The sequence below is a fragment of the Onychostruthus taczanowskii genome, unplaced genomic scaffold, assembly GCF_017590055.1.
Source record: "Onychostruthus taczanowskii isolate IOZ18803 unplaced genomic scaffold, ASM1759005v1 scaffold130, whole genome shotgun sequence".
In the NCBI taxonomy this organism is placed as follows: Eukaryota; Metazoa; Chordata; class Aves; order Passeriformes; family Passeridae; genus Onychostruthus; species Onychostruthus taczanowskii.
This window is the reverse complement of record NW_024498463.1, coordinates 332,485-358,751: the sequence shown is the minus strand read 5'-3', so window position 1 is coordinate 358,751 and position 26,267 is coordinate 332,485. Positions and strand designations below refer to the sequence as shown.

The 26,267-nt window shown below is 40.5% G+C and overlaps 1 protein-coding gene across 2 annotated transcripts in view; it reads right to left on the bottom strand.

Moving 5' to 3' along the window:
• Positions 1–26,267, bottom strand: part of CDH8 (cadherin 8) — a 153,850-nt gene that overhangs the window by 93,017 nt on the left and 34,566 nt on the right. For both annotated transcript variants that reach the window (XM_041396796.1, XM_041396797.1), the window contains one exon: positions 4,070–4,364. In XM_041396796.1, coding sequence (XP_041252730.1) covers positions 4,070–4,364 — 295 coding nt within the window. The remainder of the gene's footprint in view (positions 1–4,069; positions 4,365–26,267) is intronic.

Here is a 26,267-nt window from a genome sequence, read left to right as displayed (position 1 = left end):
TTGTAATACTTGCCATAACGACATAATTCCACAGATTTCACATTTTGATCTTTAATTCTTCAAGAAAATTAATATCATAATTAAAAGATTAAAGTGCACAGTTTCAGCAAAGAACATATTCTCCATATACACTATTAGCTTTCACGAGCAAATTCATCATTTTAGGAGGTGGGGAGCAGGGGTTCCTATGGTAGATAATGTGGGAATTACAATAAAAAAATTCAATTTAGTTTTCAAAACTTTATTTTTCTGGAATGTCTTTACTCACAGAGAGAAATAAATGATTTCAGAATAACTCTGAGCGCAGTGACGCGGCCAGCAGCGAGCGCGTGTGTGGGAGTGTGTTCTGCACAGACAGCTGAGAAGTGAGCAGCACTCCTCCCAGAGAGAGCTCCGGGTAATACTGATCCTCTTTGCACCAGGAGTGGGAAGAGAGCCATGCAAATCCTTTTGTTTCAGCAGGGGAGCAGGATTTTCCAGAGAGCACCGAAACACAGAATAAAAACCAAGCAGGGGATGCTGTGGCCACGTGCGGCTCTTGGACACTGGCACACACACGGAGCCCCACATGGGCTGCCACACACTGCAGGTAGGCACAGAATCCCAGAAATGGGCTGGAAGGGGCCCTAAAGTCCATCCAGTGCCACCCCTGCCATGGCAGGGACAACTTGCACTGTCCCAGGCTGCTCCCAGCCCCAGTGTCCAACCTGGCCTTGGGCACTGCCAGGGATCCAGGGGCAGCCACAGCTGCTCTGGGCACCTTGTGCCAGGGCCTGCTCACCCTGCCAGGGAACAATTCCTTCCTCACCTCTAATCTAAACCTGCTCTCTGTCAGTTTGAAGCCGCTTGTCATACCCCCACAGTGTTTCATTCCAGTGCTAGATAGTCAAAATAACCCCTGACATTCCTATAATACATCTCCTCTAGCCAGGAACATAAGACCAGGTCTAAGGCACCTATTGGAAAACAGCATCGTGTTAGAGCCTTAGAACAATGAAAGGTTAAAGCCTTCATCTGTATTTCATGCATTGCCTTCCCCTGAGGCCCAAAAATAAAGTGCCTTGTACCGCATCCTTATTACATAAGCACTATATATAGAGAGCATATGAGTTCCTGTTCTGTTTCAGAGGAGAAAATTGATATAAGCATTTTGAGGAAAGAAAAGGTTCAGCAGAACTTTGTTTTATCCTGAGTAAGAACACTGCCTAGTGATGCCTGTGTTGTACAAAAGTCAAGGCAAGAAATTGGCAGTGGGTGGAGATCTCTTTAAGGGAATTAAGTAAGTGGATAATGGAAGTGAAATACTCTTAGCAGGGGGAAAGTAAAAATTCCTTGAACTCTGAAAGAAGACAATTTTTTGGTAAACATTACAGAAGAGCTAATCTAATTTTAAGAGGACTAAAAAAACTTTTAAAAACTTGAAATAATTTACAGAGCATCTTTTCCTTCATCTCTTGATGTTGCTACTTGTGGGTGAAAAGAAGCAAGCAGAAGGAAATAGGAACAGCAATATTAATGAAGGGTAACACCCTCACATTCCACTTTCCAGCCTTGACATTTGGTTCCATCAGAGATTATGACACAGACTCCACTGCCTCTACTTCAGAGACTTCACACTCACTCATGTCCCATGTAATGCAATCAGGAACATTCTCTGAGCTTTGAAGCAACAGCAGAGAAATAGATTTTGTTTCTCAACAAAAGAGCAGGAGTGCACGTTGGTGCTTCTGTAGAGCAGCAGCTTGGAAACCTGCACCCCTAGGAATGTCCTGTAAAACACCTGGAAGGGCCAGGGATCCTAAGGGGTAAATGTGCTAAGCTCTCTGAGTAATAAACCCCAGACCTGTCAGACCATCTATTGCAAATCTCTAACACATATAGTTTTAGTAATGGTGACAACCATTTCTGTTGTTAGCAAAACTCTTTCATGCAGCCTAACAAAGCACAAGAAAGTGAAACTTTGTAATTTCAGAGGCAGTTCAGCGTCTCTCTTTTCCCAACATGCTTGGGGAACAGATGAAACCTATGGAGCCAGCTCCTTTTGCTATTCCCTAAACTACATCCAGCCATTGGAAATTTCTGCTACAATCCTCTATAATAGTTTTTCTAGATGAAGTTTTAACTTATAATTCATCTCTCATTACTTTTCTTCACATTTTCCCCTCTTCTTTCACTCTTTCTCCATTCTTACTTTACCTCTCTTCCACTAATATTTTATCTTTTATTCTCTCTTATTCCCTTACTCTCATTGCATTTACCATCTTTTAAATCTCATGTTAACAATTTATTAGATTTTTCCTCATCTCCTGATTAGTTTTCTCTCAAAGTTTTCAGTTTTGGTAGTTTTTTTTTTTTTTTCTCCTCTCTTTACAGTGAATAATGCTTGCATAGTGGACATGTCTTTATCACAAATTATAAATATGTACAGTATAAATTATTTTTATATAGGTTTTGTGATCAGAAACCATATTTTCTTTTCTTGCATATATCTTTCTCTTTTCTTGCATATATCTTTCTCTTTTCTTCTAGAATACTATATAAATCCCATTTACATAAGGAGTGAGAGCATTCAATTTTTCTTCCTCCTTCTCCCACACTGTTTTGTTTTGGTTTTGGTTTTCTATTCTCATTTTATTTAATTATGTCATTTGCTCACCTAGAGCTTGGCTGAAATATCTTCTGAAAGCAGCTCCATATTATGTTTGTGCTGCTGTATAATTAAAAGTAACTCAACATATAAAAGCTATGGTTTAATAAAAGAATTCAAATGCAGGCTCAAAAATTCACATATCATTTTTGGTACAAGTAAATTGGTGCAATGAAGATATGAAAATTTGTTGGAGCAGAGTTGATTTGAAAGGTGAAGCCTCAGGTTTGACCATGCAGTCAGCACTCACACCTGTATTTGACAATGACTCGGTGGACCTCTCTGTGCTGTGAGTGAGGATGGTTCTGGCTCCTCACATTCCTCCTCCTTTTAGCTAAATAAACTCTCTCCAAACCAGAGACAGTGTTTTTGAAACTTTGTGATAGGATGTTGCTTTATTCCACAAAGTGCCTTGGCACTCCTTCAATTATCTTGCTTTGACAGATGCAGACAAATCACTGAAAAGCACTTTATCCTCAACCTAACACTAAAATGCATTAGAATTTCCTCTGCATTTCATGGCCAGATTTTGATGCCTTTGCTTATGCTGAATTCTTGTATTGCCCTGAAATGGATTCTCTTGGTTTGGTGGGTTTGCTTCCCTTGGCTTCAGTGGCAGCTGAAGATGAGCTGCACTCGATGTGTGTCCTGCAGAGTGTCAATATCTGCCTCTGTAAGGATGCTCACTTGCACACACAGGGACAAACCATGCAGAAAAGATTCTAATATATTAATCCATGAAGAAATAGACTCACACTAATCTGACAAAATGAATAAATATAAGTAAAATATATTAAGAAGATTATGTTCTTCTCCTTTCTCTTTTCTGCTTTCACACAGTTAATTTCCCTTTTCACCATCTTTTTTCCACAGCTTTCTCTGCTTTTCCCTTCCATCATCCATGCAAATCCTGTGGCTAATTGGTTAAGTCCACTCTACAGCCTAACCATCAATTCCCAGACACAGCATCTTTCATTTCAATGTTTTTGCCTCATTACAGTTGCACTTAGAGGAAAACAAATAAGTATGTATCAATGCCCTGCAAGTGTAGGAAAACAACAAACAGATAATTAAACATCAACAAAATATCAATAGGATTAAAGCATCATGCTGGAGCAAATCTTGATAAATCCTTCTCAATAACAATTCTCTAACTGCAGTGTCAGAAGGGAAATATAAATTTAGCCCATTAAAGTGTTGTTGGACAAAGAGACATTAATACAGCTGTTAATCATTTCCTTACTACTGAGGGACTCAACTATTGTGCTGCAGATGAAAGCTTTGGCCAAGAAAAGATTTGAAAATATGCAAATGAATGCTAACAATATAATAAATACCTTATTATTCATCACCAACTCAACAGCCTCCTGGCACAGCCCAAGCCGTGAGCAGGGAGAGGCTGGGCTGTTCACACATACGTACCCACAACAGACATTTCTGGCACCGTGGCGTGGTAGGGGCCCTCTACAAACTCGGGAGCGTTGTCATTGATGTCCTGAACCTTGATGATGAATTCTGAGGGGGGCTCCAGGGGCTGGTTTGTGTCCCTGTCCACTGCCTGGGCTGTGAGGGTGTACTCAGCCTTCTCCTCCCGGTCCAGCCTTTTCATGGCGTGGATGTCTCCAGTCTTGTCATTGATCACAAAGATGGTTCCAGCTCCATCTCCTGACAGAATATACTTGATTTTGCTGCTGCCAGGGTCCAGGTCTGTGTGTAGCTAAAAGGAAGGAAAAAAAAGGCATTTTAGAAACAAAAAAAAAAAAAATGTACACACTGAATTTTGGTTTGCTTTTTTTTTTTTTTTTTGCTTTGGTCTAACTATACATTTTGTCAGCTGATCCTTTGTGCTTCAATCCCAGCACCAGTGATCCACAGCTCAGCTTGAATACACAAGAGAGCAGGGATTTGTATGCATACTAATCAAAAATTGATGCAATCATAGGTATAATTAGACTTTCTATTTAAAAAGCGGCTGTTATATATATTTTAAATCCCCATTCTAAAATGTAAATGCCTACAGAACCATTATCAGCTCAAATGAACAAGTACAAAATGTCCTTAACCTATTAGATCAAAGGGTGAGGGAAGGGTTAACCATAACATATGTTTTAATCTAACTTCTTATTTTTACTTGTTACTTTTAACTTATTTCCAGGTGAATGGAAATGGTTGAACACTGGCATCTATGGAATCTTGTCACAGACAGCAGTCAGAAAAATTAAGAACTCTATCACAACTCAGATCTCTGCTGAACTTAAAAGGTTCTAAGATCTTTATTCTAAAAGTACATGCCCTGGTAGAAGAACCCTCGCACATATCTTCCCATTCTCTTCAAAGCCCCACCAGGAAAAAAAATATTGTATTAAATTTGTATTCGGCTTTTCAAAAAACAAGAGAGAAATATAACAAATGAAGCAGTATGAGAAATATATTCATTATTTTTAATGTTTTTCTTAATTAAAAACCAGGGGACAAAGGACTTCCATTGATTTTTTTTTGGTAGGCTCAGAGCCAAATACTGAATAGCAGATTATCTCCAATAATTTTTAAGTTGTGAGAGTGTGAAATGGTTGGATCATATGTATCACTGTCAACACATCAAAAATACAGAATAATAGCTTGAATACACAGTAATAGGGGTTTAAATTCTGTTTACTGTTAGGTCTAACACACTCAACATGATCAATAAGAAGTGAATAACATCATTAAAAATGTAACTTGTGTCTATTATTATTTCTCTCTGCCTCACAAAAGACAGTCTGAAGGAAATATGTACAACTTGCTTAGGTTGCAGCATGAGTTACAACCAGCACTAAAGACTTTTTCCTGTTTGCTCATTCTGTGCAGACAGCTCAACAGAAGTTGTTGCTGGTTATGCATTTTACTCTCAATTGATAGCAGGGGTTGCCAGGGCCACGCAGCAGCATCGTTTAGAATAAGACCTGGCATTAGGACATTAAAATAGGTGTGGAAAAAAGCCCTGTAACACCAGCTACAGCCAAACCACAGGAGATTCTTATGGCACAAGTGGCTCTGCAGGTCCTTCTGTCCACAATTGGTCACAAACAGTTGTATTTTCAGCTCATCTGTTCAGGAATTCAGCTGTTCAAGAGCTCAGGAAACACAAAGCTCTGTCTGTTGCAATGAGCACAGTGGACAGCAGCAGCCAGGGCTGATTTCCCTGTTGATCTGGTTTGTTACAGACACAAAATCCTGGCCACCAGTGCATTCCCAGCTCTGCAATAATGGCACAACTCCCACGAACCACATGAGGTGTAAACTCATCCTCTCCGTTTTGCTGGGCAGCATTTTGTTACACCACCATTGTTTTAACAACTTTTTCAGAGCACTTTAGCTGTGAATATGTATGACTCAAAACAGTTCACTCTTCTTACCCAGCCCACAGGAACGTACACAGAGATGTCAAGTGACAGCTGAGTCCCTTTTCCAAAAGTTCAATCTGGTTTTCTTTTTGCACCTGCCATCAGCTCCTGCTTGAGAACAATCAGCCCCATTTACTGAGCCACTGCCCTCTCCTCTTGGTTGGTGTCAGATTGGTCTGCTCAGAAAGTTAACACGACTCCTTCTGCCTTTAAGATTATTGTCCTTATGACCCTTGTTTTCAGGGCCCCAGAGCCTGTAAAGATCAATCCAGAATCTGTGTTTTAAACAGATTGTTTATAATTTAAGCATCTGTTTGCTCCCTGAATAAAATCTATATGGCATTAACATTGCATATGAAGGTTTTGGCAGCATATTCAGAGCTGAGTTAGAGTGATGTAATATCACAGCATTGTCTGGACACCCACAGCTCAGCAGAGGAGCTGGGAACATCTCAGCTCACCCAGCCACACAATAAAAAGCTAAAATCTGAACTTTTAAGAATAAATCAGATATTCCCCATGGACATTTGAGAAGGCTTAAACATTCTAGAATATGCTATTTGCTAATAAGTAAGAGAGGCTGTCTGTATAATCTCAGGTTTTAGCCATAATATGCAACAGCAGTTATGGTTCATAAAACAGTTCTGGTAGATATTAATGCAGAGCTATAAAACCTTTGCAGTTCTAGTGATATAGCAACAGTTAAAATGATAAAAATGTCTATGATTAACATTAATCGTTTCCTCTAATAAGTTAAATTCCATTGTATCAAAAGCAAGAATTGCTATTTGTTAGTCAAATATTGCTATTTGAAACACTACAAGGTGAAGGGCTAAACATTAAACAAAGTACAAAAATAGGAGCGTTTTATAATATTAAAGTTGAAATTAAGTCTGATGAGTGGAAGATCAGTTTTTTACCCAAAGATTTATAGTGGCAATTTTTTTTCTTTTTTTAAAGTTCTTTAATAAATAAATAAAAAAAAAAGACATAAATGTGGATTTACTGCAATCTGTGGGGAGCATCCAAACTGACTTAAATAATTAAGATAATTTTTCTAGGTTTTGAAGTACTTACACTCTAATATCAAAATAGAATAACAAATTACCTATGGAAGAGCCACTTCTCCAAAATCATTTTATTGTTTAGATTTAAGATGAAGTCATCATCACCTACTACAAAGTTATATCACAGACTGAAATCTTAAGTCAGATAGCACAGCATTTTTCCCAAGTAATATTTCCTCTCTCCTACCAGACATGAATGATAATTTACTGCAAGAGTCAAGCTTCAGCAAGCTGTGTTCATGTGAAGGGTGAAGATCATTAAACACGTAATTATATAGGATCTAGGTGAATGACAGAAGGGCATAATGAATATGAGAAATGAATAGTGCTTTCTGCTCAAAAAGCCTCACAAATGTAAATAAGAAACTGCTTTCCACATCTGCAGCTTTATTTGTTGTACCTATACTTGAAAGCTGACCTTTTTCAGAGAAACATCCACATGCAACAGGAATTTCTGCTTGAAACAGAAAATGTCTGTATCTGCCCCAATGTCCCACTGCCAGAGAGCACCCCAAAACAAACAAACACATTTACTGGAGGACCTCATCTTGTTCAGAGAGAGGTAAAATCACTCCCATTATGTGAGATTCACTTCATTAGACTTCAAAGGAAGTGAAATCATCTTCCTCCATCACTGCCCTGCCTGGGGGACTATAAATCCACACACCTCTCTCTCTTAAAGCAGCAGATGCAAGTCCATCACCCAATTCATGCCTGGATTTATGGAGACAGGAATTACTTTGGACCAGCTCTGAGTTTTAATGGTGATGCAGATGCCCTGTATTAATACCTTACTAATAGCTCCCCTATAGCCTCAGCACAAATCATTTTTTTCCCTAAAAAATTACCTTCATTCCAAATGAACCCTCAGACTAAAGCAATTTCTAGTCTTTATTAATTCCTTTGCTGTTCTATCTGATAATACAGATGGTAATCAATGAAGCCAGGACTAACAGGAACAGCACATACAGAGTGCTGCAACAAAATTAACATTGTTTTCACTAATGCACATCTAAAAGTCTTGCCAACACACCATCCAAGGGTATAAAATGCCTTTATAGTCTTTCATGTATATACATTGCAAATATGTATAATTAAAATCCATGCCAGAGAAACTGCAGAGATTAATTTTATTCTAAGAGCCTCTATATTCTGCAGATGCAAAAGTGTTATTCTGCAGTAAAACACAACTCCAGGAGTGTGGGGTTGTTATTAAATTTTCCTATTCCATAACCCTTTGTTCAGCATATTTCAAACAAGGTTTCCTTAGCAAGTCCTTGGCTCCAAACTGCATTTGCAGCCAGGGATTTAATGCATGGACAAAGGCTGGGAGCAAGGTGGGTGAAGCTCCTTTGTAATTCTGAGCAGATTCACGAGCCTCCTCTGCAGACGGGAGCTGCCTCACCTGCTCTCACTCAGCTACCTGGCAAACCCATGGCAGCCAAAACAACAGGTTGCTCAGCACAAAGAATTCCATGTGTTCACCATCAGGAGAGTGCAACCTGCACTTGGGGCTGGGCCATGCCCAGATGAGCAGAAAGCTGTTGGTTTTCCTCTGCAGGAGGATTGGGCACTTCCAGCCCTCTCAGGTGTGTGGTGCTGATGCACAACGTGATACACAACAGCCCATAATAGATCCCTCATCAGTGGGAGGAGCTGTAATCCCAATTTCCTTGTATCAGTAAAAAAAGCATAAATATAGAGATATTTCATGTGGGGAAGCATCTACACATTATGAAAATGCTCCTGGACATTTTTAATTAAGGCAAGAGAAGGCAGTATTATGTAGTCAAGTTTTTATTTGAGTTTGTTAGAAAGTAATTAATTCATCCTCATGTAATTACAAGGGAATTACCCTGTACTTGTTTCAAGGGAAAAGGAATCATCTGCCCTTAAAACTTCATTTTTGCATCATCCTTCCCTGTCCTAACTCTGGAATTTTTTCTTTTAAGGGTGCTTCACTGATTTTCACCTGATGTTTCACAGACACCAGCACTGTCCTAATGCTTCAGGTTCTTCTATTTTTTACCTTTGCCTTGCAATAAAATTCCTCATTTATGAGGCAGACCCCATTTAATGGACTTTGAGATAGAATTTTCAGCTTTTTATGACTCTTTTCTGAAACTGCTGGCTTCTAAGAAGCTCTCACTCACTCTGTGAAAGTATGGAAGGGTTTTAGTGACTTTTAAAACCATTTTATATATATAGCAAAAACTATATGCTGGGCTTCAAAATGCTTTCAAAAACTGTAATGCACCTTGCTCTTCAGGTGTTTCGTTCTGTACATGGCTTTGCAGGGATGTTTTTTTTTCCTGAAGACATGAACCTCTTTAGGAGTTACAGGAAGTTTTGCTGTGTATTGCAGATGGGCTCTGACACATCATGGACAATGAACATGTTTATTGTTGACCCACTGTTTAAAGAGTCATTCCTAATTAAACTATTATAAATAGATTTGATTCACTTGCCCACAACACAGAATTAATAAAGTGAATTTAATTTCAGTTTAAAATTTCAATCTTTCATTTTCTCAGTGGATAGGCTGGTCCTATCTTTAGTTATGGGAAGTGCACAATAGGGAAGAGGAGAATCAAATATTCTGCATTATTATTCAGGGTAATAACAAATTGGGGCACAGAGCTGATGCTCTTGACATAATGTCAGTCCTTGGAACACTTTCAGAAGGGAAACAGACATGTCCATGGATGACAAAGGTTCCATTTAATATCCAGGAACCATGTAAGTTGAAGCCTCTGGAGTAACTGTCAAAAAACATTACTGCTCACACTGCTCAGCTGCAGTTTCATAACTAGATTCAAAGGGAATTAAAGCAATAATATCCCTAACAATTTCATTTAAGAGTGTAATCTCTGCTTTTATCTGCCTCAGTTTCCTACTGTGTCATTTGAGTATCTTTGATTCCAGATGGCTTCTTTTATGTTTCTGTTTATTCTTTGTTACTGCTTTTTTATTCTATTTGATTTGCTAATTTTGTCTCTGTCTATATTTATGCTGCAACTGTGCAGGAATGATTTTTCATTGCTTACCTTTTGGTATCATCCCACAGTACACTGAAGTGAACTGCTGTTTGAAAACTGCAGACAAGCTTGGGTTCTAACAGCCAGGTTATTTTAATCCACTGATTACGACCAGCTGATGTAAGGAAAGAGATCAGGAACCTGCCTGAATCTTGATCTAAATCCTTCCTGGTCACAGGTCCATTGGTCCTTTCTGTATCATTTATTGCCTTCCTCAACAGGCTGAATTAACAATCTTTAATATCTAATTTTGTTTAATGTCTTGAGAGAAAAAAAAAAATACAGCTCTACTTGTTTTTACAGATGGGAGGAACAGAGGAAAAGATAAACCCACATTCAGTCTCACAAAGATTCACATTAGGAAAAAACATCCAGACCGTGGGACTACTCAAGCCATTCTTAGACAGCTTCATGCATTTATCTCCAGTTAGTCTCTATATGAATTTGCAATTAGAATTTTTAGGTATTTCTGGTGCTGTTTCACTCTTGTGTTCCCCCTGCCAGGGGAACAGCCTAGGATGGAGGAAACCACTCCCCAAAGGCGCAAAGCTTTCCCCAACTCCCCAGCCCCACCTGTGGCTGTGATGGTGACGAGGACAAGGTGCTTTTTTCCCACCTAAACACTCAGGCTGATTTTTCCTGCATCCATTGCTTACATACCTTGCTGTTTCTGAGTCCTCATGTTAAGCCAGATGATAGCTAAATCTTTCTGTTTCCCTAGCTCTGGCCTTGGCCCTTTCCATTTGGGAATACCATCTGTCTTCCCTTCTGTCCTGAGAACGCCGTGCCACACCTGACCCTGTCCCACCGCAGCTTGGCCTGACGCCTCCAGTCCCCGCTTCCCACGGCTCCTTAACGCCCAAGTGTCCCGTGTCAAGTGGCCTCAGATGGCTGGCACCTTTTTGTAGCTGGCTCTCTGCCCAGCTGGGAGTTCATGCAACTATTTCTGAACCCAGACTGCTGTTCCTCTCCCCTGTTCCAGCACACACTGCTCCTGTAAGCAGCTCTGGATTTTTCTTAACCCAGTTGTTCCTGACACTTGGAAGCATGAGATGAAGTTGTGTCACGCTGCCAAAGAGGAATCCTTTCCCATCTCATTTACTTCCCTATTATTTCATCTACAGTGAACAGTGGTTCACCACAGGAGATCTGAGAGCTGGGCATAGAGAGCCTCAAAAATTGCATGCAGCTTTAGTCTTGTAAAACACATTCCCTCTTTTGTGTCTTTATGGGGGGAAAAAAAGTGTCTGTCATCTCCCACTGTCTGGGGTCAAGCTCTTACATTAACAATTCCAGTGCTTCAGGCATTATAATTAACAGTGCCTCCTCCTGCACTTGTCACTCTTTTCCCAACCCAGAGAAAGAGCAGCAAAGCCGTTTGCTCCCTCCTCCAGCTTGTCTAGGACACAAACTATGCTGCAGTTTTTTGCTATATGTAAGGCTTGCAAAGCCTCCAGGAATGACTTTAGAGAGCTCTTCCCTTTGGGCTGTCAATTTTATTGCCAGCAGAGACTAACTTGATGATCCATCCTCAATACAGACAAAATATGGAGTTGCTGTACAAAACCATAAGCTATAGGAATTCCCATTCCACAGGCTAGCCAGAAGCTCAGCAGTTCCCACATCCCAAATCCTACTCTGTTGTCCATTTAATCATCGTCATCTTATTCACCATGTTCTGAGCTTTTCTGCTGTGGTGTTTAAGCTCTTTTTTCCCTTTCCTCCTTAAAAGCTTATTAGAACTTGCCAGGTTTCATTCTCAGGCCCAGAGTTCACTGAAGTTGAGCACCAACTTCTTTGTGTTGTTGAAATTATTTCCTCGAGTGAATGTCAAAGCCATATCTCAGAGCACATAGTCTTTGGATTGCAGAAGAGGAATAAAAAAGTCAATTACTACGTAGGCACAGCAGTAATTTGAAGGCTGCTCATAAAATCTGCCAAACTAGACAAGCTTAGAGTCTAGATCAGCCAAGGCACAGAAAAGTATAACAGGCCAGAGTGGTCAAAGCAGAGAAGATATTTCTATTTATTTAAGCATATTTAGCTGTCATGATTTTAAAATCCTTCAAAGTCATGCTTTCAGCTGCTTTCACCAGCCCAGCTTATGTTTTGCTCAAAATGATTGGGAGGGTCCCAGAGATAATATATTTAACCTGTCTTCCTTTTTAATAAAAGAATTTCAAATCCATGCAGGATGTCTTCTGCTAATAATATTTAATAAAACCAGCCTGAAAGCAGTAAAATACCTTTTTTTTGGAAGGTAATTTTTTAAATTTAAGAGTACTGCTTAACATCCTTCAGTGTCTGAACAAGGAAGTAAGTACTGTCTAAAACCACATAATGTGTAAAGCTGGCAGTGCAAATAGAAAGCTCTTCTCTAGCAATTGGCTGTCAAACACAGCTACAGTGCAGAAATATAAACATCAGCTCTGCAGCCAGCTCGAGCTAAAATTGAAAGCTGTTGAGAAGGTAACAGTGAAATAAAGAGAGCTGAAAAATTAAACTGTGGGTACTTATATATTGCTTCTCTTATAAACTATCAGCTTACAGGTGACAATATGACTGATTTCTAGTGCACTTACACTAACCTGTGAACTGTTCACAGGGGTGCAGTAGCAAGTTTTTCTTACTTGAAATATCTTTCAAATTACTTAGAATGTGAAAATAAACACAACCAGGAAATGCTACAAAACAAACTCCTTATGAGATGTCAAACAAACCAGAACCAGCTCTTCAGAGCTGCTCTGTTTGCAATTACATAGCAACATCAGAGTGTCATACATCAGAATGAATAGATGTAACATGAGGATAATTTGATTATTTTTCCCTCTTTTCTTGCAGTTAGATGTTTATTAGGGATAACTCATGCAGAATTGTAAGTTATTTGGAGGAACCTGGTTGAAACTAGTTATTATCATTTCATGCAGTTTCACAAGGAGTTATTTGCCTCATCACTTGTGTGGTTTCCAAAGCTTCCTAATATAATTTCCCATGCATTTCCACTAAGTCATGCATTCCTGTGAATTTCTTACAAACTCACTTGCAAAGGTTATGTCTCTCATAATGCGATCAATTTGCAACACCATTAAATTTGAAATATTCCTTAAACCACTAGAGAAAGATCGTTGCTTCTGCCTTTGTTAATGCTTTTCTGGAAGAATTGAACAGGGAGAGGATGCATAAACCATTACACATCGACAGTATTAAATATGCAGAAATAAACCACTGCGCCTGCTCCAGCAGGGTTTCATTCCTAGTGATGTATTACCTCTGATCCTCTAGCTACTTGTATTGAGCCCTGCAGTCCCTCGCCCAGGACATTTGGAGACTCAAGTCTCAGGGACAATTATCACCTTTTTTTGACATATCAGATAACCTAATTGTTTCAAAGGAAGAAAAATTAGCAGTGGTATAAGTGTGGGAACTGTTCAGAGTATTGATGTCATTTGCTATAAGCACCTGAGCTACCTGTGATTCCAAACACCCAAAATCTGGAGTCAGCATCCCATCAAAAAAGAAGCTCTGGCTAAGCATGGATACAGCCAACTTGTATACAAATCAGTATCCCAGGAGCTGGAAGTGTGTAACATATGTCAATCTCAAAGCAGCCAGAATCCATATAGACTTAGCAATGATTTAGTCTAGACCTTTATCCAAATTGTCTGAGCTCATGGAAAGACTCCTGTGGGAGGCAGCAGGAGACATCTGTACTAATTTAATGACGGCTGAATCACTGTCGGTTTGCTCTGCCCACACAAGCTGGGGGGAGCTCGTAGCACTCTGTGAGCATGGAACAGCCCAAACCCCATATGGCCCTGTCCCCATTCAGCTGTTCCCTGATGTCCCTAATGCTCCTCACAGGAAGGAGCAGCTGTCCTGCATTCCCCTCTGCTGGGGAGGAAGGAGAGGATACTCACTCTGCTAAAAACAGCAGGCAAAGAATCACAGAATGACAGAATGGGTGGGGTTGGGTTGGAAGGGACCCTAAAGCCCATCCAATGCCATCATAGGGACACTTTCCACTGTCCCAGTCTGCTCCCAGCCCCAGTGTCCAGCCTGGCCTTGGGCACTGCCAGGGATCCAGGGGCAGCCACAGCTGCTCTGGGCACCCTGTGCCAGGGCCTGCCCACCCTCACAGGGAACAATTCCTCATTCTCAATCTCCCATCCAGCCCTGCTCTCTGGCACTGGGAGCCATTCCCTGGCTCCTGTCCCTCCAGCCCTTGGCAATTGGCTCTCTCCATCTTTCCTGCAGCTCCTTCACGTCCTGCAGGGCCACCCTGAGCTCAGCCCAAAGCTTCTCCTGTGCAGGTGAACAATGCCAGCTGTGCCAGCCTTTCCTCCCAGCAGAGCTGCTCCATCCTCTGCTCATCCTGGAGCCTCCTCTGGGCTCTCTGAGCAGCTCCAGGTCCCTCCTGTGCTGGGGCCAGGGCTGGGGCAGCACTTGAGGTATATAGAGCTAAATAATGATTTCTGAGGACCTTTCAAGTACACAGGATGTGTATTCCACCTCCTTCAAAGAACTGATCATCAGGCTGCCCACTGGAGAACATAAATTCCATAAAAGGAACAACAAAAGAGGGAAACAGCTGCATGCGGGAGAACTTTGAAGATCTCCAAGGACTTTGCTGAGGTTTCTCTAATAAAATGTGTGCTCAGGATAAAAAGCCCACAAAAAAGCCACCTCCAAAAAGATGAGGAAGAGGTACAATATTAAGAAGTGAAGTTCAGTTCTTAAATGATCCAAATAATACCCTGGATACAAGAATTAAACAAAATCTAAATATCTTATGAAGGTTCCTGCTATTTCTGCAGAAGTTCCTGAGGGAAATCTGCTGAGAGCACCAAACGGCAGCCAGGCAGGGGACAAGTGCAGTCAGTACTGAGCTGTAAATAATGGTTATTAATTACCTGAACTGCAATAACACATAGAGGTCCTTGATGTAACAAGGATTCTTATATTGTGTGCTATAGCCTTCCCCAGCTTACCTCACTCTCCTCTGTTGATGGGGAAATAGCAAATGGTTTTTTTCCCCTTCCCTGTTTCTAAACCAGAGTCAAGGAAGAATGAACCCAAAATACATAATTTGGGGGGAAAAAAACCAAAAAAGTTTCTAAGACATTGGCTAATTTCTACAATTGTCATCTATGGATTCAGTATGAGTCAAACTCATCAGAAAAATAGAGCTGAATGCCTTCACAAATTTCTAGTCCTGAGACGATATTTTTTTAATTTGAATGGTTTCGGGCCTGACATGAACACCTCAGTAGGAGTTTCTGTATCAAATTTGAAGGGACAAAACTCTATGAGAAGACTTATAAGAATGATACAGAAGCAAAGACACCCCCTCAAAAAAAACCCATTCATAACTAACATCTAGTTATTAATTCATATTATGACTCCACAATTTATAGCCCAATTAAAATCAGAGTTTACCTCTGGCCTACAGTTTTTTTTTTTTTGTACTTTTTCTGATAACTAACAGAGGTGTAATTGGCTTCCATACAAACGAGATAAATAATGAGATTAAAAATTATCTGACCGGTAGATAATAAAGTGTTGAAAATAGCAAGACCGTGATATAAAGTAAAATGTTTGAGATTATTTATCAAGTCAGTAAAGCTGCCCTTTTACATTTACTCAGAATATAGGAGATGGAATGTTTTGTTTGCCTGTGGAGATGGGATTATTGGGTATGTAAATGGACATTGATGGCAAAGTTAACTGAAAAGATAATCTGCTGCATGAAGTTCTTCAACAAAATATCAGCAGTGTCAAATGCACTGTTGGTCAGTCTTGTCAGGAATATTCTGACACAAAAACTGATTGAGTTAACGAATATATCTTGGCTCATCAAAGATTAACTCTATTTTGAGACGTGCTGGAACCACGGCCAGTCAGAAATCACAATCACACCAGCATGAAACCAAATTCTTTTTCCACCCACACTAAAAATGCCAGGCTATTTAAATACCTCAGCAGTGGTCTGTGGCTTGGTGTGTGTTTACCAGCTGGCCGAGAGTTGCCTGTCTCAGCTGTGCCAACTGCACTAACTGGTAGCAGCTCTCAGGAAAAGGCAGAAGGATGGGAACGCTTGGAGCCATCATTTTCTCCAGTCTGGTGCATAACTGCTGCTGATTATACAGCAGCAGTGCTGGCAAGGGGGCTGAGCAGGGAAACCCCCTGGGTTCCCCAGTCTCCTTTCCTTTCCTGACTGTGTGATGAGGAAGTGTGAATGCAGCGCTACAACAAGCTCAAGCGTTATTTTCAAGTCAAAATAATTAGGCTGAATGAAACCCTGCGCTTCTAACCAGCACAAAACCCAAGAGAAAACACACAGCAATTCTGTGGGACTGCAGCACTGACATTCCCAATAACAGGAGAGAAATCCATAAGAAAAGCAGAGTTCCTGTGCCAGTTATATAGTCTGCTTTGGTTTCATATATTATTGATGTGCAGGTTTAACAAACAGGTCCAGCTCTGTGAAAGAATCCAGAAAGACTGGAAAATTCTTAGGTTTCAGGTGTTACACGAGCAGCCCCTTACAGATGGACCCCATTTGTGGAGACTGTAGTGTCCATAAGGATGGATGGAAATCCCCATTTAAAGAACCAGTGCCACCAGATCCATGAATACCTGGGATTTCTTACAGCTGACCTGGAACTTTTTAAAGCTCGTTCGCTGTTTGCCACTCTGGTCTCAATGCAGTCCAGTTCTAACAGTTTAGAGGAACATCACATTAATTCTCTAGATCTAAAAAGACTTTTTAAGGCAAAATGAAAAATTATAGTGAAATTGTATTCTGTGCAGTGTACTTACTTTTCATCACTCAAAAATAACTTTTATATAAGAGTTAAATAGTTACAAGTCTAACATCTGTCCCTTACTAATAAAAAGGAATGAGGTTATGCAGATTAGGTGACGGATAATAGAGAAAAATGTAAAAAGCCTCCAGCTGAATTATGCTATATTGTCACAAGAAAAAAATAATCCTCATATCTCAGCTTTCTTCTATCTGCTGAAATGTAGTTCCAAAGGGACACTGGTAGTGAAACTCAAAGGCAAAATATCAGCCAGTTTGGATGCTGAAAACAACTAAGAAATAGAAATATCTGTGGTAAATACATGGCAAAGCAGGAAGAAACAAAAGAAAATAACTACCAAGCATATGGCTCCTAAAATACATGGAGAAAAAAGTTACAGGAATGTTAGGCAATTTAAATCTTGCCACAGAAAATGAAGCTGAGAATATTTAACTTCCAGATGCCAGTTTATTGATTGCAAGATGGTTGGAGCTTTTCTTTTTCTTTTTTCCTTTTTTTTTTTTTTTTTAATAAAAACCAAACAAACCACACTCTTCAGCAAAGAGGGGAAAAGCCCCAACAATCCAGGAATGCTTATGAAAATATTCACTCTAAGGGTTACCTGGAGAGTTTTACATTTGATAATTACATTTCTTTCCATTTCCTGCTCTTGTCTACAAGAGATTTGACAATTACTGAATTTTTAGGCCTGTGGGCAAGCACTGGAGAAGCAATCCCTCATCATCAGAAGGATGGGGGAGTTGCTTGATGGGAAGAAGCTTTTCCAGGAAATCTGCATGAAAGAAAATCAGGATAGCAGCTGGTTGAAACCAAGGAGAACACAAAGAGTTACATTCTGTAAGGCAGTCCACAAGTTTGCAGAGATAACATGGATTTCAATACCTTCTCTGACTGCAGAAGAGATGGATATGGAGCCTCTGAGTTGTTGTTTTTTTTTTTTCCCCAGAAATAATACCTGACTTGGATAACATTCTATTCAATAGTGACTGTTTTTTTGCTAAGAATACTCCCAGACTTTGTTTATTCTGCCTTGAACCTTACTGCCAAGATAGTTTCATCTCCCTGCCTATGGCTAAAGCTCTCTTCTGGCTTGATTCTCTTCTAGAAGTGACACTTTATATTGATAGTCCAAGCAAAGAGAGTCATCATCAGAGTGGCCGTGTCATCCAGCCCTGGGGTGCAGAGCTGAGTGATCACACATCGTGAACAGCAGCAATTCAGTCCCAGCTTCCCAGGCCAGAACAAGCCTTTTATTTGTCTTCCTGCAATCAAGGGGACGTTATCAACATCCAGATCTGAATACAGGGATGTCACTCCACGTGCCAAATGTGTCACCACAGTAACTGAGAGAACATCTCCACTGCTAAGCAAAAATCTGCCCACTCCACTGCTGGGGAAACTCTCACAGAAATGGAGGTCCAACACAGAACAAACTGAGCACTGAGGATGGATGCTCAGACCACCAAGAAGACACCCCCAAAATACCAGCCCTACCCTTTGAGCTGCATAGATTTTTTTTCTTTTTCTTTTTTTTTTTTTTTTTGAATAATGATTCAGTGACACCAAGTATTCATACTGCTAAAAAGTTATGAAAAAAAGAGTTTAGAGAAGGACCAAGGCAGTATTTTTTCTCAACATGTTGTTTTCTTCAATGTTATTTTTCATTGAGAAGCAATATTATTTTTATTGAGAAGATTTTTATACCTGTATATGCATTAATCTTATTCTTCTGAAGTGTTTCTCTTTTTAGTATGTTTAAAACGTAAACAAAATGTGTCCTTTTAAATTAATTTTATTTGTTATCGTGTAAGGAGTCTCATTTTCATCTAATTAAAATGCTATGCTTACCCCAAAACATTTTTTGGTATTTTAGGAGTTTGTATTTTGAGTGACACAAAAGTATCTTTTCTCCTCAACTTTTCAACTGCACATGAAATGAAAATCTGTCATTCATCTCAGAAACAGCACTCAAGTTCTAGGAGAATTAAATTCTTATTTCCTTTAAAAGCAAAGCCATCCCTACTGCCTACACAAATCCTCCAATTAAACCTTTCCTTCCAACAAAAATAAAGCAATTTCATTTCATTTGTTTATCATAATTTAATTATTTTCCTTATTAGAACCAGCTTTATTTTAATGTTTTAGTCCTTTTAGGTGATGACTCATTCTGTAGATATTAGAGCAGCTTTCTGCCGTGCCTTTACTTCTGCACATAATTAAAACACATTTGCTGTGATTATATTTCAGCACATACAGATCAACATGTATTTTGCTCTTAGGTAGAGAATCCCCATTGTTCATGTAATTACTAGGAGGAAATAATGCAAATGAGTCTGCTGGAGACAATTATCAGACTTGCTTTTTAACTTTACAATGTTATAAACAAGAATTGGCATTCGACTCAGGAGTGGACAGCAAATATTCATTTTATTGAGTGCTTTAAACACTTCATGGAATCATAGAACACCAGGACAGAAGGGACCTCAAAGATCATCTGGTTCCACCTTGATTGGCCAGAGCATGGTGAAACCATGGTCTAGACAAGATGGCCCAGCAGCCTGAGCAGCTGAATCTGAGAAATACCCCATGCTGGGGAATCCACCACTTCCCCGGGGAGATTATTCCAGTGGCTGGTTGTTGACATTGTGAAAATTATCCCCCCTCATGTTCACTTGAAATCTCCCCACAAGGAACTTTCACCCATTACCCCTCATCTTTTCCATGTGACTCCTGGTGAAAAAGGAGAATGGCTTCACACTGACAGGTTTGGATTAGAGATTAGGGAGGCACTGTTCCCTGGCAGGGTGGGCAGGCCCTGGCACAGGGTGCCCAGAGCAGCTGTGGCTGCCCCTGGATCCCTGGCAGTGCCCAAGGCCAGGCTGGACACTGGGGCTGGGAGCAGCCTGGGGCAGTGCAAGGTGTCCCTGCCATGGCAGGGGTGGCATTGGATGATCTTTGTGGTCCCTTTCAACTCAGGCTGATCCATGGTTCTAAGATCTTCCAGATGTTAAATACTGGAACACAGTGATAAATTCCTAACCCTTCCTCTCTGAAGGCTGAACTCAATCCTCCCAGCCTCTCCCTGTATGGCAGCTTCCCAGCCCTTGGATTACCTTTGTGACCCTTCTCTGGGCCCTCTCCAGCCTGTCCACCTATTTTTTGCATAGCAGGGACCAAAACTGAGCCCAACACTCCCAACATTACTCAGGACAGGGAAAATGACTCTGTCTCTGCTGGTAATGCTCTTGCTGGTGTGACCCAGCAGCCTGTTGGCTTTCTCTGCTGTAGTACCACTGGTCACTCACATTGAGCCTGTTGTCACCTGGCTTCAAATCAACAGAAGATAAGTAATCACATCCAATCATTTATCTAGTAAATACTAGTTTATCTCTAAAACTACTTCTTAGATTGTGCTCCTGAGTTATACAGATCAAGGTATCTCCTGTTAGTATATCTTAACAGGAAAAATTGTGTGTTGTGTGTCTGTGACAAAGGACGTCACAACTATGACTTGGCATCTTTCTGCACAATTTGAATAAATAATCCCAGCAGGAAGAGTTAAGACTGGAGTAAATTCCACATGTACAAATACCTACTGAAACTCCTCCTTGTGCAGGATTTAGAAAGACCTTTAAATTATTACTTTTTTTGTAGTTTGTAATGAAAATCTTTGAGCTGCATCACAGGATGACAAACATCCCCATATTGTCTCGTCCTAAAGTATATTACATCATTCCCAGTGACAGGAGTCCCTTCCAGTTCCTCAGCAATCCACAGATGAGCACAGAGAAATCTCACCTGTGAAAGCAACAATTTTCCCCCAGAAAACATATTTGGAAATCAATAAACATGTTGTCAAGTGCCAAGGAACATGGAGCACAGTGCAGGAGGCTCAGGGGAGGATGGCACAATTGATTTCTGTGCTCGGAGACTGCCAAGTGACAGGGTCACCCCATGGTATCAAGACCTCACATGCTCAAACAAATCTCTCAAATTTTGTTTTCTCCCCTTTTTTCCCCATCATTTGGGGCACTGTGCATAAGGGAACATCCTGCTGCTTTCTCTGAGACTCATCTGGGATTTGTGACAAGGATGGTGCTGTACCACAGGGAGGGGGACAGGGCCACCATGGATGAAGGATCCCTTCCTCAGGGTCAAGCATGGATCTCAAGGCACCACAGGCAGCTTCCTGAACATAATCCCTTGGCTCTTGTCACCCCAGGCTGAGTGCACTACAGGGGATCCAACTGCTTATTTTTTTCCAGAGATGGGAATATTGCATTTTCAAAACATATTTTAACCTTACATAGGAGGTCATTAAGGGTCAAGTTTTCATAAATGGCACATACCACACGGGAGTGTGAAAGCTGATGGACTGAGTTTAGAGAAAAGAAATTATTAGACCTGGGATCTCCTTAGTTCTTTAACAGTCTCTTCCTAGCAATTTCTTCCTGCGTATCTTTCACAGACCCTACCTCGGCCAAAGGATTTTGGATTACAAGTCTTGATGCACAAACCCAGCCATTGCTGTGCAAAGCCCTTTCTGGGATTGCTTTGAATATATTTCACTAGCAAATTAATTAGGCTGAATTTGCTCTCACTGTGGAAATCTCCAGCCATAAATTTTATGTTCTTTTTGGAGAGATCTATCCATATCTGCCCCATATTTCTGCCCTTTGAGAAAAACACAATCAAAAGAAAGGATTCAGCTCTCTTCTGAACATGCCACGATGTTCAGCTGAAGACAAAATTATCAAAATTGGAGATGCAAACAAACCAAAACCCAAGACAAAAAATAAAAAATAGCCATTTTAACCCTGCTGCACTTGTAGGCTCTGCCATCATTTCAAAAGCAAAAATGCACTTAGATATCTCAGCATGCTCTGCAGCAGCAAAATTTTGTCTATCCCTAAGCTGAACAGAAATCCAATGTTATAATTATTCCGACATTCTAAGAATCTCCCCAAATGCCTGTATTGACAAAATTGTTCTTTGATGCTAAATCTTGATTTATATTTTAGTGATTTTTTTTTTTTTTTAAGCAAGGGAATGGGGAAAGAACTCAATTACATTTGTTCACATGGAAAGAAGACACATTTTTTGAGAAAACTAAAATTAAACTTCAAGAGCTTTGATATGTTTCCTTTTTTTATGCCTCCTTATATTATAAAAACAGAAAGGAATTTTTAATTGATGCATATCTAAACTCCTCCAAGTTCTGTAGTACATATGTTTGAATTAAAATTAGAATTATTTTTGAAAGGCTAAGAAGTGCTACCATAGTTTAGCTCTGTTCAACCAAGCAGTGCCTGTGCTTTGAACTGACAGAAGCCTTTAAGTGCAGAAGCTTAGATAAGCTGATAAAGATGAAACCAGCCACATCTGCAGTTACTTACATCCAATTCAATCCAATTCAGCCCTATCACACTACAAATCTCAAATATTCTTGCACATTTTACAACAGCACTACTCTGAGGTAGTAAATAATAAACTTGCACAGATAATGAGACCTCAGACAGAAAGAGAAAACCCAATAGATTATTTCTTCCTTCCTGCTTCCCAGCATATAAATTGCTACCACCACAATATATTAATTATTGCAAAATAAAAATAAAAAAAATACTGAGTTAATAATTAGGAATTTCCCCTTTGACATGGAAAGAGCTTTATATTTCCAACATAAAATTAATCAGAACAGCAACGTATTTTTTACATTGCTATGTCAAAATGTTTGTATAAGAACAAGCACTGCAAATATAGGAAAAAGCAATGGTAGTGGTAGGGACACCTTGCACTGTCCCAGGCTGCTCCCAGCCCCAGGGTCCAGCCTGGCCTTGGGCACTGCCAGGGATCCAGGGGCAGCCACAGCTGCTCTGGGCACCCTGTGCCAGGGCCTGCCCACCCTCACTTCTTCCTAATCTCTGATCTAATCCACCCATCCCATCCATTCACCTAAATCCTTAATGAAGATATGAAATAACACTGACCCCATGCTGGCCCCTGAGGAACTTGTCACTTTTAACAGCTTGCACAGTTCACTTTCCAGGAAACAAAATAGGTTTTGGGTCCTTTTAGTCCAGCCCTGCATCTGAAGGTCATTGGTATTAAATACACTGGCCAGGCACCTTCTTTTCAGAGAGCTAAACAGCTCTCTGTGCACAATAGCAGAGAAATAATCATAGGAAATACAATAATAGGAAATGCTATATCCCTGCCACCCGGGCATTCCCAAACACCAGGGTAATCAGGACAGAAATGAGTCCACGCCACCACACAGGCCCATGGTGGCCAAACCAGTTGAGTAAAAGTCTTTTAGCAACGTCTGGCCTAACACACTTGAGCTGCATTTTACCCTCCTCGGACACCAGAGAACAATATAAACTCCAGATGTAATAGGCCCCACTGTGCCCTTACCAAAGTCACTGCAACTCCATAGTGCCAATAACTTTTGTGATGCCTTTTAATTAAAGCAAATGAACAACGAGATTAAAATGTAAATTACCAAAAAAACACCATTCAGATAATTCCATGCTGGTTAAACTTTTTTCTATGTGGTCGCCAAAAGCACACAGGTAATTTAGTATTTCAAACTGATTTTGCAAATAGATTAGCTGTTAATGTAAAATTGTTAAGCAAATCATTTCAGGAGAAAGCCATTCTGGGATACAGTCACAGGAAGAGGTCGCATATGCAAAACTAGGCTTTGCCCAATTGATTTCCAATTATAAAATCAGAGGCTCTAGAGTTTGTGGTTAATAGTCCTTCCCTTTAGCCTGAAAAAACAAACTTGCAGCTTCTGCTCCCAACAAATCCACATCCAACACTCCTCACTGCGTTAAGAACTGAGTGTGTCCTGGCACAGAGCAGCACGAGGGAAGCACAGCTCCTCACTGAGGGCCAGCCATGGAATTAGGGCTACAATGCCTCAGTGATGACCAGCTGTGATATGGTAAATTGCTTCTCAGAATAAAGATACAATAATGTCTGTTTGGGGAGAAAAAGACACCATGGGCAGATTCTACAAGGGCTGAATAAATTTAAATGCCCATACTGTGTAATTGCATAATGTTATGTTTTCCTTTGCAGAAGGATATTAACTAAGAATTTCATATATTTAATCTGTTCATTCTTCAGCACCACATGTAGACTGCCAGGACATCTGAGTCTCTTGTCTCATTTAATCTTTGTATGAAACTGGACAATTCTCAGGATGAAAAAAAACTTACTAAGTGTGCTCAACATAAGGACATTTTTCTGAGTACATGCTGCACCTTCATCATGGATTAAAGTGGCACAAACATGAGTATTCTTTGTCTACAGCAGACACAAATCAGGAAAATCTTTAATATATGATGTGCAGGAGCATTTGATTCACAGGCCTGCCTGTCTGGTTTACTTTATAGCTTTATTCAGTGTACAAGCATCACATTTTAGAAACTAATAATTTTTTTTCTGAGTTCATAATTTTCTAATGAAATACTAATACATCCATACATTCATAAAGATTGCAAATCTTTTTCTTGGGGAATCTAAATCCTGTGTTGTGCTGCATGATTACTCAAATAATAAATCACTGCTCCTCATGACAGGAAGAGAAGAATTGTGATCTATACAACTTGTCATCTCCATCAGTGCTGTTTACAAATGAGTGCATTTAATGATTTAGCTGTTAGAAATTTCACCTTGTAATGCTTGCTAAAACTTACTCATCTTCATTATTTTTCTCCCTAAAACTGTAAAAACAAAACTTTTTCTAAAGAAAAATATTTTCTGGATAAATCATTACTTTCAGATCTGAGCTTGATTTTCTGCTGCATTATTCCGCTTGCACATCTATGAGACATTTTTTGAAGAAGCAGGTTTTTCCTTGCTCTGCTGCAGCCCCTTTATCACCCATTCAAAGCTAGACAAAGTAATCTGGAAAATAGAGCCACGAATCCAGTTCATATATCTGAGCAACAGGTTTTTAATCACATATTGATAGTAGACCAGCTTGCAAGCCAGCAGTCAAATTTTGTGGTGGCATCACCCACAGATGTTTCACAGAAAGTCAGACACAGGGAGTTGTCAACCCACTGTGAATCAATTTATTCATTCTCACCAACTCTCCAGCCAATTTCCTCCTTCAAGGTGCAAATTAGCAATACAGATGTATTGTCTGAAAAGATCTCCAGCTCCAGGTTTTTAAGAGCAAGTTCAGGGCTTGTTGGCTCTCATCCAGTGTAGTATCAGTTTAACACTGGAGGAATTCTTCAGGGAGCCACCTCCCCAGCCTTGAAGCAACCTTTATAAACATGTATTTTTATCAGTTATTATGTCTCTGCAGATCTGTCTTAAGACTTCATAGCCACCGTCATGACCTGGTAAAAGGCTGTTGGATTTCCAGTCACTTCCACCACAAGTACAGCTCCAACAATTTCCCAGTGTCTTAAACTATGTTTGACACTGTTAAAACTGGGGACCAGAATTTGGAGGAGACCAATTATCCAGAACTACTGCACAAAGGAGGAGCTTTAGTAATTTTAAGCTACATAGAACAGTGAGATACCTTGTGCCAATTCAAGATGTATTCTCTCTGCAATGACCTCGGATGGAAGGAAAAAGGAAACTGGAAGCTGAGTCATTAAAGGTCTGTGACGAGATGAGATGAGCAGAAAAAAAGGATAAACAATGGAGTGTTAACATCTACTGCACACAATCTAAGGCCTGTAGAGTAGAGCTGTGTCCTTGTCATTTGTGTTTACTGTGAGAATTCACAGATCAAGAGAGAAATAAAACACAATCCCAGGATGGGAGAGGCTGGCAGGGCCCACGGGGCTGCTCTGGTGCCACCTCCCTGCTCCAGCAGGGCCATCCCAGAGCACAGGGCACAGCAGTGTGTCCCTGTGGCTCTGCAATGTCCCCAGGGAGGAGACTGCACAGCCTCTCTGCCCCATCTGCTCAGGGCTGGGCACTGCCCAGGGCAGCAGTTCTGCCTCCTGGGCAGGGGCAGCTCCTGGGCTCAGGCCTGCCCGTGGCTCTGGGGCCATGGCTGGGCCCGGAGCAGAGCCTGGGCCTGCCCTGCCCTCTGCACACAGGGACACACAGGGACACACAGGGACACACAGAGAGACAGGGACACACAGGGACACACAGGGCTGAGGCCTCTCTCAGCTGGGGCTCCTCTCCAGGCTGAGCAGCCCCAGCTCCCTCAGCCTTTCCTGGGCACCCAGATGCTCCAGTCAAAAGAAACAACAAAAGTCTGTCAGATTCTCTACTACCCCTAATATTTAAAGGGGTTTTTTTTCCCCCTACCATTGCAGGGTGAT